This window comes from Hippocampus guttulatus, chromosome 7 (assembly GCF_054856545.1).
Source record: "Hippocampus guttulatus isolate MCC_2025c chromosome 7, RoL_Hgut_1.0, whole genome shotgun sequence".
Taxonomy (NCBI): Eukaryota; Metazoa; Chordata; class Actinopteri; order Syngnathiformes; family Syngnathidae; genus Hippocampus; species Hippocampus guttulatus.
In genome coordinates, this window is record NC_141267.1 from 4,922,599 (window position 1) to 4,937,959 (window position 15,361).

At 40.7% G+C, this 15,361-nt stretch overlaps 1 protein-coding gene across 2 annotated transcripts in view; it reads right to left on the reverse strand.

Annotated features, from left to right (window-relative positions):
* Nucleotides 1-823: 823 nt before the first annotated feature.
* The window catches only part of znhit6 (zinc finger HIT-type containing 6), a 37,849-nt gene continuing 23,311 nt past the window's right edge, over nucleotides 824-15,361 (reverse strand). For both annotated transcript variants that reach the window (XM_086115354.1, XM_086115355.1), the window contains 2 exons: nucleotides 11,591-11,715; nucleotides 824-1,357 (listed from right to left, as the gene is read on the reverse strand). In XM_086115354.1, coding sequence (XP_085971480.1) covers nucleotides 948-1,357; nucleotides 11,591-11,715 — 535 coding nt within the window. In that variant the 3' untranslated portion in view covers nucleotides 824-947. The remainder of the gene's footprint in view (nucleotides 1,358-11,590; nucleotides 11,716-15,361) is intronic.

Consider the following 15,361-nt stretch of genomic DNA (forward strand, 5'->3'; position numbering starts at 1 on the left):
GACAGGTCGACCTTGACTATTAGGTCTCTGTCCTGAACATCCGCTACTTAAAACAAAGAATGTAGTGTGAAGCTGGGCTCCTATTTCCCCTTGAGTGATTAACAGCCCCCCAAGTGTTTTCTTTTGCGTCTCCCACCTTGGGAAAGTCCCTGAAGGCTGTCAAGTGCCTTCGAAGAGGAACCCTAATCTCAAGATTTGTGGACCAACAGATATGGTCTGTACTTTGTCAAAATGCCAAAATCGAACTTTGCTTGACTTTCTTTGTTTCAGATTTTTACATGAGGGGAAGGACTGCCCGCCCCTAATTAATATAATTAACATACTATGCCTATATGTACGTGTGACTGTAGTTGCTCGGGGCTTCCTGATGAAATCTGAGACTCACAGGAGCCCGAATCGATTCGTGTTGTGCCCTGAACGTTCAGTAAAACATCTTGCAAGAACTTCTCCATTTCCAGCCTCTGACTTTTGCACATCAACTCAGCCCGAATCAAACGAACACGCGGAGGACCTGGGGAAGTGGGGAACGGTCAAGGGATCCCGCCGTGTCGACAACAACACACTTCCCCCTGTTTGATCATCCTCCAACAATAGTGTGGATGGTTGTTCGTCTCTGTGTGCCCTGCGATTGGCTGGCAACCGATTCAGGGTGTCCCCCGCCTACTGCCCGAAGACAGCTGGGATGGGCTCCAGCACCCCCCGCGACCCTGGTGAGGATCAAGCGGTTCGGAAAATGGATGGAAACAATAATGTCTATATTCAAGCAAGACAGATTAGGCACCTGCAAATATAAAAGCTGCAACAAAAAAGAAAAAAGATATGCCTTGTTTACAATGACAATTGTTTATTGTTTTTGTATTAAAAAAAGAAAAAGAAAAATCAGGACAACACATTTTTGAGTTTAGACAAAGCTGATTTTCAATTCCAAGTATCTGCCAATTCATGCGTCATTCAGTCATGCTCACCTCTGCACTTTCTCTGGCAGTCATACTGTTGACAACACTTGATAAATCTTTGATACAATTACCGGTACCTTCATCTACAAGCTCATCTTTGCTTGTGGCACCATCACATGTCTGATTTAATGTGCTATTTTTACCAATATTTTCTCCGTTATCCTCTTCATCCTCACTCTCTGCAATCTCTCCTTCTTCTAGTTCTTCCTCCCCTAATTCTCTCCTAAGCCTTTTTTCTTGTGGGGGCAGTGATTCGGGGCTGGACCTCATTGCTGTGAAGACGTTTCCTCTTGTGGTGTGAGACCGAGGCAGAGATGGGGAACATAGGGCGAGGTCCTCGCTTGCGTGGTCCACAGCGACACCCTTTGTTGCATATTTATCGTTGGCGGACGCAGGCTCAGCTGAAACAACACGGCCACATTTGTATATATGAAACGGAGCAAGCTCAAACATTGTTCCCGACAAAAGAATGTTGGCTACATTTCCGACTCAAGACAAATGTTTCGTGTGATGATTTTGCTCAGATAGAGTCCTCTGTAACCACTGAAAATGAGAGACGGTTCATACAGGACGGGGAAGATGACGCTATGGTTTGGACCCTTGCTGGTGCTCGGGATGGGGCAACCCGCCAAGCCATGAGTTATGTAATTAAACAGGGTGGACATGTGAGGGGGGAAAAAAAAAGGCTCGGCTGGGCGGTGAAAACTGAAACTGTTTGATGGACGAACTCAAGACATTAAAAACAAAGATACCTTTAAGACTCGCAACCATCCCAACTTGGCAATCATTTTTCATTTAGCATTGTCTAACTCTTCTGTTTTCATAAATATGAGATAGATGTCTGCCAGGCCTGACATCACTGAGGCTCCTTAGCTTTATGGATAAAATCACTCAGCATTTAAGCTTGTCATGTGGGTGGACTTAGCACTGGCTTTGCGTAATATGGTGATAAAAGATCCATTGCAAACACAAAAACAAACCTCAAATTGTGTTATGACATGTCATTTTTTTTTTCGTATCAATGGATTGATGAAAGAGGGCCACCACAGCCCAAATTGCACAGCTCAACACGAATAAAGTTGATCACCAAGAAAATATGAATAAAAAAAGTAAATACAGCTGTATTTTACTTTTTCTCGTACATCAAGCAATCGACCGCGCGTTGTCTCATCCTATTCAGGACATTTTCAACTTCCTGCAACTGTGGAACTTATGTGAGTCAGTGCCTGGAACCAAATCCAGCCAAACCGGAAGACTTAATATTCCTGCTATAATCCCCCATTCGCCGTAATTCAACTGGGGCAGGCTCCAACACCCCACCACAGGAATGGGACAAGTGGTATTGGAAATGTGTGTATGTTTGGATGAATAATATATGTTATTGTTACAGCTTGGCAGTGCTGAGCCAGGTGGGTCTCGCTTATGCATAGAATCCAGAAACATCGCGTCCCTGTGATCCGGGATAAGCCAAAGAAAATGGATGGATGAAGAGCTCATTGGTCCTGTCATGCTAAGATTTTTTTTTTTTTTAAGATTATATTATTTTTCTGGAAATGCTCATCAGCAACCACAGTATTGTTGATGTGACATTGCTACTATATAAGAGGACAATTCAAGTAGGCTACTATACGTCCTTTCTATGAGCAATTAACTTAATTTTCAAGAATATTGAACACCGGCACTGAATATCCATCCATCCATCCATCCATCCATTTTCCACCGCTTATCCGGGGTCGGATTGCGGGGGCAGCAGCTTCAGGAGGGAAGCCCAAACTTCCCTCTCCCCAGCCACTTCTTCAAGCTCTTCCTGGCGGATCCCGAGGCGTTCCCAGGCCAGCTGGGTGACATAGTCTCTCCAGCGTGTCCTGGGTGACCCCAGGACACGCTGGTCGTCTCCTGCTAGTGGGACATGCCCGGAACACCTCACCAGGAAGGCGTCCAGGAGGCATCCTAATTAGATGCCTGAGTCACCTCATCTGGCACTGAATATGTAGAAATGTAAAATAAAAATGGACTCAGGCTGGAATGGGTATGTGGGAAATTTAAGTTAGTTTTTTGGGCAGTTTGTACAGCCTATCAAAAGTCTACACAGCATGAACGCGGGTTTCTCAGCAGTGTTGAATGGCTGCATCTCTTTCGTTATCAAGTGAGCAACGCTAGCTGTGAGGCTTGATAATCTCCCAGCTGAAGAAATTGGGTGGGATGGTTGTTTTAAATGGGCTTTGAGGTTTGATGTGTTGCGGCTTATTTCATAAATGCGACATACTGGCCGGTTGATGTTAACGGGCCTGCTCTGTGTTCATCTGGCTTGAATCCAAAGTCTTCCCACTGTGGCTTTAGTTTTTGGAATTAATTCCCATTTCTGCCAGTAAACTGCTTGTAATTGTACAGCTGCAGCCATCGGAGAACGTAGGTTCAAGTCGACTATTTCTTTATTTCTTTGTGCTACAAAGCTGTTTGCATCATCTGTGTGGGTGGGTGCGCGTGTTTGTGTGAGTACGTCCCGTCTCCCACAGTGGAAACGAGGTGACTCACTAGAGGGAGAACGAACCATTGTAACTGAATGTTGATGATGTCTGTCAATAAACAGTTATCCAGTCTGGGGAAAAAAACCATTGTGGCCATTTTATTGATCAAACGATAAGTCGATGTCGTAATAATCGTGACATGCTGAAAGCATTGGGATATAATGATCACTGCACTACTGTGATATGAAAATTGCCACGATATCGTCGTCATGTCACGATAGTAAAGCACCACACCTGTTTGACCAGGTTATTTTCCATTTGTGTAGTTCCAGCACCCTCTGGTGGTTACTTTATTAGTGCAGTTTAATCTGAATTTGGCTTTTTTTTGTCACTGACATTTAAGACCCAAATTAATCGCCAGATGAAGGGGAACCTATAACGTTTGCATAATTCCCCAATCGACTTGATTCTCAATGTGTGAGTGCATTCGCAAGTAAGTGCCTCAATATTCGGTGTTATTAGTTAATCCTCCCAGAATTCAGAATTGTATTGTATTTATAGCGCGGGGAACAATCCTGATTCTCCAGAGACGAAATCTTAATTCCATGATTTGAAAGTTCATTTTCCCCGGGCATCAAAAAAAAAAGACCTAAAATGACCAGTAAAAAGCAAATTAATGGAACAATGAAGTACGAATGTTTTTTTTTAGGAAATTATCTGTAAAACACACTGTGGAACCTTATGGTTTTAAAATAACATCAGTATTCTCTTATTCCCTCTTATTCTCCCCCTCTTTATTTGATAATAATTATAATAAGAAGAAGACAAGAACCAACCAGCCGAAGAGACCAACCAGCCGAACGCCAGCGAGCCTGAGGGAGCCGGCAACCCCACTTGCCACGTTAAAAACACCCAGCAGCAAGCCCACTGGACACGTCACAAACTAGCATACAACTGGCTAGCAACGAGACCCGACAAAATGCCACCCAAACAGAAGCAAGACACAAAGCAGGATGAGGATTTCCTGACCCTCACTCAAGTAAACGAATTACTCCAGCAACAAAAAGAGCTTTTTACGGCGCTCTTGCAACAACAACAGGAAAACTTCAAAGGATTTGTCAAGATGATAATAGACTCAACAAACTCACGACTTGACACTTTTACCAGGGAAGTCCAAGAAATAAAAACCAGCATCAACTTTACCCAAAAAGAGGTAGACGACATTAAAAAAAATCTAATCTGTCAAACTGGCCATTCCAAAGACATGCAAACAGAATTCTACAAAATATGTGACGGCATGCTTGTATTAACAGACAAGATGGACTACTTGGAAGGACAGTCAAGAAGAAACAACTTGGTAATTGATGGAATTGAGGAAAAACCGGGAGAAACGTGGACTGAAACAGAGGAAAAAGTTCAAAAAATCCTCAAGGAGAAGCTGCTGATACAGGGGCAAATTGAGGTGGAGAGAGCTCACCGCACAGGAAGACAAGAACCTGGAAGACCTCGTCCGAGGCCAGTTGTGGTGAAATTTCTCAAATACAAGGACAGATCAAGGATCCTACAAAAAGCAAAATACTTAAAAGGCTCCAACATCTACATCAACGAAGACTTTACAGATGCCGTACGACAAAAAAGAAAAGAGCTCCTCCCAAAATTAAAAGCTGCACGTGACAGAGGGGAAACTGCCTACTTAAGACATGACAAACTTATCGTCCACCCCCGCACCAGTACTCCAACACAACAGGCTCGAGTTCAACACCATCAAGCAGCATACTGAGAATTATTCACCACCCGAAGATAAAAACTCTGACCCTACTGAAGCAGGAAATTCACATACCAAAAACATGGACTTCGAACCCTTTGATGACCCTTCCAACCCTTTGATGACTTCCAACCCTACTGACCACAAGACATTTGACCCTGAGAACAACTTGGACCCGGACAATAACTTTTTCAAGACCGACCGACCGCGAGGGAGCCAGCGACGACCGACCGTGAGGGAGCCAGTGATGACCGCGAGGAAGCCAGCGACGACTGCAGGGAAGCCAGCGACCGCGAGGAAGCCGGGAGACAACCAGCCAGCGACCACCGCGAGGGAGCCAGAGACGACCGAGAGGAAACCAGCGACGACAGCAGGGGAGCCAGTGACCGCGAGGGAGCCGGGAGACAGCGAGCCTGAGGGAGCCGGGAGACAACCAGCCAGCGCGCGTGAGAGAGCCAGGAGGCAGCCAGCCAGCGAGCGTGAGGGAGTCGGCGACGACCGCAAGGGAGCCAGCGACCACGAGGGACCCAGGAGACGTCCAGCCAGCAACCGCGAGGGAGCCAGTGATGACGGCGAGAGAGCGAGCGACGACAGCGAGAGAACCAACGACGACCGCGAGGGAGCCAGCGACGACCGCGTGGGAGCGGGAAATTCACATCCCAAAAACATGGACTTCCAACCCTTTGAAGATATTGACTATAAGCCATTCGATCCCGAGAACAATTTGGACCCAGACAACAACTTCTTCCAGAACAAACAAAGGGTAACAAACTCTGACTATTACCTGGATGAACAATTCAACACTAATATAAAATTGGAAAATGCACTTTCAGTAATACACTTAAACAGTAGAAGTCTCTATAAAAACTTCACAAAAATCAAAGAATACCTGACTAAATTCAATAAATTCAAAATAATTGCCATATCAGAAACTTGGCTTGATGAAGATAAAACAACTGAAATGGAAATAGAAGGTTATGAAATGTTTGCAACTAATAGGGAAAACAAAAAAGGAGGGGGGGTTGCAATATATGTAGACAAAGCACTTAAATGCAGTAAAATCGAGAGATTGACAAACACAATAGAAAACCTAATGGAATGTATAACCATTGAAATACATAATAAAAAGGCATCAAATATCATCATAAGTTGCATCTATAGGACACCAGGATCATGTATTGACACATTCAATAAAAAACTAACAGATATGCTCAGTTACAACAACGATAAGAAAACACGAATAATATGTGGTGACTTTAACATTGACTTATTAAACCCAAATGGACACAAAAAAACAACCGACTTCATAAATACTATGTACAGCAACAGCTTTTTCCCAGTAATCCTGAAACCTAGCAGAATAACAGTTGACACGGCCACATTAATAGATAACATATTTATAAATAAGATTGACCATAAAATGGAAAGTGGACTTCTCATTAATGACATAACTGACCACCTACCTGTTTTTGCAGTTTTTCATAATTATTTTGATAGAAAAGCTAAGTCAACAACTCGCATAACAGAAATAAGACTAAGAACCCAACGCTCCACCGACGCCTTTAAGCAAGACCTAGAAAAACAAAACTGGACCGAGGTCTATTCAAACGAAGACCCAAATACAGCGTTTGAAGTATTTCAGTCTACCATAATCTCCTTATATGATAAACATTTTCCATTAACTAAAGTCTCCAAAAAGTATAAAGACCCAAGTAAGCCATGGATAACGAAAGGCATAGAAAACGCATGTAAAAAGAAAAACAATTTATATAAATTGTTTTTAAAATTGAGAACTGAAGAAGCAGAAAAAAAATATAAGACCTATAAAAATAAACTAGTAAATATTATAAGAACCAGTAAAAGAGATCATTATCATGCACTATTAGAGCAGAATAAAAGTAACACACAAGAAATATGGAAGATACTTAACCAAGTAATCAGAAATAGTCCTAAAAAAATGGATTATCCAGAGTATTTTATCAAAGGCAAAAATACTATTTTGGAAAAAACTGCAGAAATAGCAACTGAATTTAATGAGTATTTTGTCAACATCGGCAGTAACCTAGCAAAACAAATTCCTGATCCAACAAACTTGTTTGAAATAGATATGTAGAAAAAAACTCCTCCACGATGTTCCTTACTGCTGTAAAACAAGAAGAAGTATCAAATATTATAAAAACTTTTAAAAATAAAAAGTCAACTGATTGCTTTAATATTGACATGACAATAATAAAGCAGATTATAGAATATGTAGTGCGACCTTTCACGCACATATGCAACCTGTCATTCAAAGCTGGTATCTTTCCATCAAAAATGAAAATTGCTTAAGTTATTCCAATCTATAAAAGTGGAGAAAGACATCGGTTTACAAATTATAGACCAATATCACTACTACCACAATTTTCAAAAATATTAGAAAAACTATTTTCTCGCAGACTTGATAGCTTTATACAAAAGCATGCGCTGTTAAGTGAGAATCAATATGGCTTCAGGGAAAAGCGGACCACCTCAATGGCAGTTATGGAGTTTCTGGAAGCAATAGCCACTAATATAGACAACAAAGAATTTACTGTTGGGGTTTTCCTAGATCTAAAAAAAGCTTTTGACACAATAGATCACAGTATATTATTGAAAAAACTAGAAAGATATGGCATTAGAGGTGTAGCTTATAAATGGATAAAAAGTTATTTAGAAAACAGATATCAGTACGTGCAACTCAACAATAAAAAAACGAATCAACTAAAAATCACTCACGGAGTTCCTCAGGGGTCAGTGCTTGGTCCAAAACTATTCATCTTATATATAAATGATATCTGCAAGGTCTCAAAACAATTTAAATGTGTCCTATTTGCTGATGATACAACTTTCTACTGTTCTGGAATAAATCTGAAACAGCTCCTGACAACCGTAGAAAACGAATTAAACAAATTAAAAAACTGGTTCGACAGAAATAAATTGTCACTTAACCTGAAAAAATCGAAGTTAATTGTTTTTGGCACAAGACCAATCAAACACCAAGCTAAAATTATGGTAAACTCAATTGAGATAGAAAGAGCGTATGAAACCAAGTTTCTCGGATTAGTAATAGACTCAAAACTATGTTGGAAGCCACATATCGATAACGTAAAAAGAAAAATAGCCAAAACCGTAGGGATCCTCTACAAAACCAAGGAAGTGCTAAATAAGAGATCTTTGTACACATTGTACACTTCATTATTATTACCATATATGACCTACTGTGTGGAAATATGGGGAAATGCCTGCAAAACAAACACACTCCCTATTCTCAACCTACAAAAAAAAGCAATTCGAATTATTAATAGATCAAAATATACGGAACCCACAAATCCACTATTTATCAAATTAAATACGATGAAATTTTATGACCTGGTTGACTTTAAAATCGCCCAATTAATGTACAAAGCACACAATAACCTGCTCTGCCAAAACATTAAGTTTTTCGAAATTTGAGAAAGCAGCTATGATTTAAGAGGTACCAACTTATTCAAAAAACTCAAAACAAGAACAAACATCAAGCAAAGAAGTGTATCTATCAAAGGTGTTAATCTGTGGAATAATCTCGAAACGGACCTGAAAATGAGTAAATCGCTTGCTGAGTTAAAAAACAAATTCAAAAAAATAGTACAAACAACCTACATCAATCAGAGTTAAAATGATAAATTCAAAACATTAAATATAATGATAAATCAGAACTAAGTTGATAAATAGAGAAAGGTATATAAATATCCATTATGAATTTAAGAGAAAATTGACACAAGAGTGTCAGGGTGTGGAAGTATATAATCCCGATACAAACCAAAAGTTGTAAAAATATCACGGTTAAGGGTAAAGTATGAGCCTTAATGGAGACTTCTTTCTTCTTATTTTTTTCTTTTCTGATTGATATAAAAATGATTTATTAGATACAATCACATAACGGGGTAGGACTAGATAAGTTTTTTACTTCCTCCTACTCCCTTGAACATAATAACTGTGTTGAATGAAGATTGATTTCTTTCTTTTTACTTTTTTTATCTACCTTATTTTCTGTCAAATTATTACTGTATATATGTTTTATGTTCAATAAACAAACAAACAATAATTTCATGTGAACGAGAACATAAAGAGGGGATTTAACAAAACAAAAAACAACAAAATCATAATTGGACATTACACTCTGCAGTGTGAAACGCAGCCTGCCGACCTCAACATCTAACTGCCGGGATGAAAATGACATGTAAATGTAATATTCGGACACCTCGCCCATATTTTCATGTATCGTTTACAATTCCATGGAAAGCTTTGAAATCTGCGGCAAATTCCGGGATTGCTGAACACCGCATTGTGAACTACAGTACATAGACCATGATTACTTTGTAATAAGATAAGATAAGATAAGAAAACCTTTATTAGTCTCGCAATGGAGAAATTCCCAATTCACAGCAGCAAAGTTATCAAAGGAAGAAGTAGAACAACAAAATATAGGAGCTGCTGGAAAGGCAGCCACTCTCGCGGCGCCATTTTGAAGTCAAAATAACAAAAATAACACAACACAACACATAGGACACAGACAGTCGTGCAATCTTCACCACTTTTCTGCATTCATATTGTTGTCTGAAGCAGTTATAGATGAAAGAGGAGAGGATCAAAGTGTCCTTTCACCAGTGGGTCAGAGACGTCATGCTGAAAATGTGCACACGTCTGCTACAAGCTAAGTTTTGAAAGCAAACATGAAGCTGTAGCGTCCATTGACGAAAAGAGATTTGTTCACTTCTCCTGTCCCACGTAATCCGCTTCAAACTCCAAGCCGCGACTCCCAGTTCCAAATCCGCATCGGCGCTCCGCGCTAACGCTCCTTTCTTCTCATCGTCGGCTCCTCAAGCCTTACATCCATCCAGCCGCAGACCGTTCAACAGCACCGATCTCTCCGCTGAACAAAGCGGGGCTGTGAAAAATGCTGCCCATTCCAGGCGCAAGACACAAGCGCCCCGGGACTGTCCAGCAAAGACAGTCAAATGGCGCCGACATTCCTCCCAGTCAAAAACAGTGCTGGTATACCCATGCTGCCGAGAAGGCGCAACCACCAAGCACAGAGTCTCCTCCTAATGCTGAGCCAATAGGCGCAATTGACAATAAAATGACTGGCCAACTCCATTTGTGGCTGCCATTATGTACAAAAACACAAAACTGTGCTCCCCAATTTTTTTTTTTAAAGAATACCGTATATTGTGTGTTTTTATACTGTACTGTGAGCTTTTTTTAATATCGTATCATGATGTTTGGATATCATTACATCCCGACTCAAGCTCATGTGCAACTTTGATTGGGCAGTCTTTGACATTGTAACACTGTCTGCCACTGATTTAAAAAAAACTAGTGGCCGATGGTCCAGTGCTCATTGTGTGCCACGTTCAGTCCGTTGCAGAAAGTTGCTCCGTGTGTGGCGGGCCTAACTCCTAAGGGGCATGCAGTGGGGCCTGAGAGCCTCCATGCCCTTTATCCAGACGACATAATCCACTGTCGCAGTATCCGATAGCTTGTTATCATTTCCTGTCCAGCTTCCCAGGCATTGGCATGTGCCATTATCAGGATGTTTCTTGGACTAACATGACATCAAAATGGTGACATAGCAAGGCCTTATCATCGAAAACATACACTGACCAGAATAACCTAAGTTGTCATTAAACTGGAATGGGCCTGACAGAGTAACGATATGAGAAAGGGCAAGTGTGGTTTATGACCACCAAACACAGTCAAGAGACTCATGTGGAGAGAAACCGGTCAAATGTGAGTTAAACATTGAAACATTTTTTTTCTGTCTTAATGATGACATGACCCGTAAGACTCCAAGGGGAGCTTACAGGTGACATAAGCACAATGGCTCCTTCCATGTCATTTCACATCACATGAGGTAATTACTGAACGCTAAGCCATATTTGATCCTCTTTTTGGCCATGTCTGCTGCAGAGGTTCAACTGGATCGTATGATGTTGTGCAGACCACACTATTTTTTTGTCAGGGTAGCATGTTGCCATAGTGAAAAATAAGAGGAAGGGGTGTTTATGGTCCCTGTTGGAGAAACCAAGACCACGATATGATCCTGTTGGAATCGTTTTGAAACTATTACTTCTGATCTCCACCCAGCAAGTACAGGTGTCAACAGAAAAAATGAAATAAAGCAAAACATCAGGCAGCAATGTTAATGCTTTTCACATTGAACGGTGTTTGTTTTTTTTCTTCTTTCTACCCACAATCTTGCTGCTGTAGACTGTAGATTTCCCCAGTGTGGGACAAATAAAGGATATCTTAATCTTAATCAAAAGTGATGTTTTACAGATGGCAGGACATGCTCAGAGGACAACAGCAATTCAATTATTGTTTGTATTGAATCAGTTCCTTACCTGGTTCTTTTAGTGGAAAGTCGTTCCAATGATCGCTCAGTACAACATGGAGTAAAGGATACTCAATCAATATTTTGTTGCGCAGGTTGTCTCTTAGGCTCTTCTGTAAATCCAATTTGTGGTACCTATTCCAAATTAAACATAGACCATTTAGTAACAATACACGATTAAGACAGGCAGGTTAATCGATACAGTGAATCTGGCAACCACTGTTCATTGCGGACATTAGGGCTGCCCCAAATCAATACTTTTGCTCGTCGACGTACCACCAACGGAAGTTGCCACTAATCGACTCATCAGATCATCTGTTAATCCCGACATATCGCACCAGCAAGCAGCTTCTCTTACATAACCAACTTTAGCTTACAGTTTGAATTCTTGAAGGTATGTACAACTTAATAATAAAGACAATTAAGATGGCAGTACAGTGAAACTCCTCTAGAACGAAACCTACATGGGCGAAAATACCCCTTAATGTGAAGAAATCTTCATGCATTAACACCATTTCCATTCTACTGCCCACCATACGACGAAAAAAAAACCCCCAGTTGTGTTATATGAAATCATTTTCTCTGCGCCAGCCTTGCGAAGACATTCACTACAACGAAGTCTAATCCAACAGTGACCTCTACTGCTTCGTTCAGAAACGGCAACAGCAACCACCACACTGGTTTACATCGTTAACGATGTTTATTTCGGTCATAGCTGCGAGTTTCCTGAACGCAACATACTCATAGCTGCTCTGGGTTACCGAGCATCATCCTGGCCTCCGATTGGCCAAGAGGGACCTCACTGTCTATGTGTGTGGATACTGAAGCTAGACCCGTAGAAGATAGAGTGGAATGCATCCGATTAGCTGCTCAGAGTAAATTGCTTATGGCTCGACGGACATTCAAATAAACGAACGTTTCCTCGTATTACAAGTAAAGCATTTTCCTCGAAAATGCTTTACTTGTTATCATGCCAAAAACCTTACGCTAACTGGAGCGCTAATGAGAGAGAAGCGCTCCAGTTAGCGTAAGGGTTTTAGCCTTCGAGAGCTAACTATGGCCATCGAGGACTACGAAGCGTCCCGTGGCTGGCTTAAAAGTTCATTGCATGACATCAGCTGAGCAACGCTGTCTTGGGTGGCGATCGAGGGTCGGTCGAGTTAGAGACAGTGAGATGGTGGAAAGAAAAGCCAACCGGGTCCAGGAAGTATTTGTTATTGTTAGATTCAGACGAACATGGACGTTGCATTGCTAAAATGGCTACAAAACCGACCTTTGGATGTCAAGCAGCTAAGACAAGAAGAGCTCCGATGCTGGAAGAGAGCGTAAAAGTGATCAAAATGAAAGACTGAGCAAGCAAAATGAAAGACATTATCCAAGAAATTGATGTAAGTGAAAGTGAATGCTGATCGTAAATTTCGTAATTTCTTTCCCTTTTTTTCTTTCTACACTGACAATATGAAGTCTCAAATAAGTGTGTACTTATGCACTATTGGAATAAAAAATAGAGTACACATACGTTTGTATGTGCGTGTACACATATGTTTGTTTGTGTGTGTGTGTGTGTTTACATCTGAGATCAAATTTGCTACAGTGAAAAACCCCCGTTGTGAAAAATTTGCTGCAAACATGATTTCGTTGTACAGGAGTTTCACTGTACGCTCAACTTTGCAGCTCGTACCAGCATTCCTGTCATGATCATGAATGATGGAGCAACCTAAATTGAAGCCAATAATGCGGCCTTAACAATTTTAGCCGGAAATATTTGTTGCATTTTAAAATGAATACAAAAACTATACACTATGGAGTTACACTGTCATTATGAAATACATTTTTTTTCTTTTATTGTAGAAGGTCGTGAAATCAGAGTAAAATTAGGAAAATGCCATTTGGTTAAGAACATAAACATTTGTATTGGGTTTTAAAATTTTGTTTTTGTTTAACATTTATCCAAAGCGTGCCAAATATGTCAGATTGTTTGACTTTCGGTGTCTGTGGTTACGAGTGACTGAGGGAGCGCCCATTCGATGTCCACCACGGGCAGTTTGGTGATTAATGCACAATCCATAGTAGTCGCTACAATATGTTAGCGCACCAAACTTGACATTGCGTTACAACAAAAGCACACGGTAGCCTTTATGTGCTAATGCTAGCTTCCAGAAACATCTAGTGTCCATCTCTCTGTAACACAGTCAAATACATTAAAAGTTCTATGGCAGTGAAGATCCAGTTTTTCTGGAACATAAATGGACTAAATCTGAAACCAAAGTTATGTAGAGAAGTTCCCATACGCCTAAAGACATGTTCAAGATGACATGAGTCTTGTCTTGCCTATAAGTGGTTCTGTCATGTACCAGGGATGGTCATACATCAGCTGTCGAAACAGTTAACTAGATTCCTGGGAGACATGCTTTGCTTTTACTCTCAACATGCTTCAGAAACACTTTGCTGGGATGCCATTACCAAAAGACTGAACTGTACTACAACTGGCACAATCTCCACAACCTGTCAAAGCCAAGACAAATACAGTTTGTCGAGCTATTGTTGATTTTGGTAAAAGCACAAAGAGTGTGAACCGCCCGAGCAGACGCTGACTGCAGCCAATCAAAGCACTGTTTTAGAATGTGACATTTGGAGATCCAACAGCACCACCCCACCCACCTAAAGTCAACTCCAATCCCATGGGAATGCACCACAAAATGTCTCCCTCTACTCCCCGTGCATGCGTGGGTTTTTTTCCGGATACTCTAGTTTCCTCCCTTTCATATGGATTTTCAATTCCTATCTGACATTTCAAAGCATTACCGCTTTTCCCGTCATCATAATAGTCGTGCAAAGTTTGCTCACTTTATGAAATATCATGTGATTCAAGTATTAGGAATTACCAATGGAGGGCTTTTAGTTCATTAAAGGAGAGGAGGTTCTATTATTCACAAGACATTCGAGAACCTAGAACAGCAATTAGCAGCTCTCACTAAACTACGTAAAAAGGTTACTCTTTTGTAATCGTTATGTAGTGGACATGCTTGGAGATCATGTGGTATGACCTAAAAAAACAATTCCAATACATAGTTTCACTATAAATTCCATTATGTAGCTAGCTTGTTTAGCTCAGATGCTTAATTGTTAGCCTCTCATCTTATTAAAAATAAAAGTTGAAAATGTGTGGCGTGATCTGGTGCAACCATTGCAGAAAGCTTTCCATGATAGATGTCCTAAATTGGTTATTTTGTGTTTTTATAATAAATTCATTCTGCTGTGTCTTGGGCAGTGGTTCTTAACCTGGGGTCGATCGAACCCTAGGGGTTCAGTGAATCAGTCTTATGGGTTCGACGGAGCCTCTGCCATGGAGGTTAAGACACACCCGACTCAACATGTCAATTACTTATGACACGCCCGCTTGGCCATCACTGGCTGGCTTTTTTCTGTTTTTAATAAATGTGTTTTTTTATGTCTTGAATTGGTAAAAAAAAAAAAAGTATTTAAATTTTTCACTAATGAAGGGTTCAGTGAATGTGCATATGAACTGATTGGGTTCGTACCTCAAGGTTACAAGGTTAAGAACCACTGGTCTAGGGTGTTGAGAAGAAAAATAAATATTTTGGGTTGGCATCAGGCTGAATCTGCATGTCACAATATGGTAAATTTCATATTTGTTCATAAATCTACGCTATTGCTCAGTCCACACATGTATTTTTACAATAGGTGTTGAAAATGGCATGTTCTCTTTGACAATGCAATGTTAATGGCTGAACAAACAAGCCATTTTTGGGGTCATCTG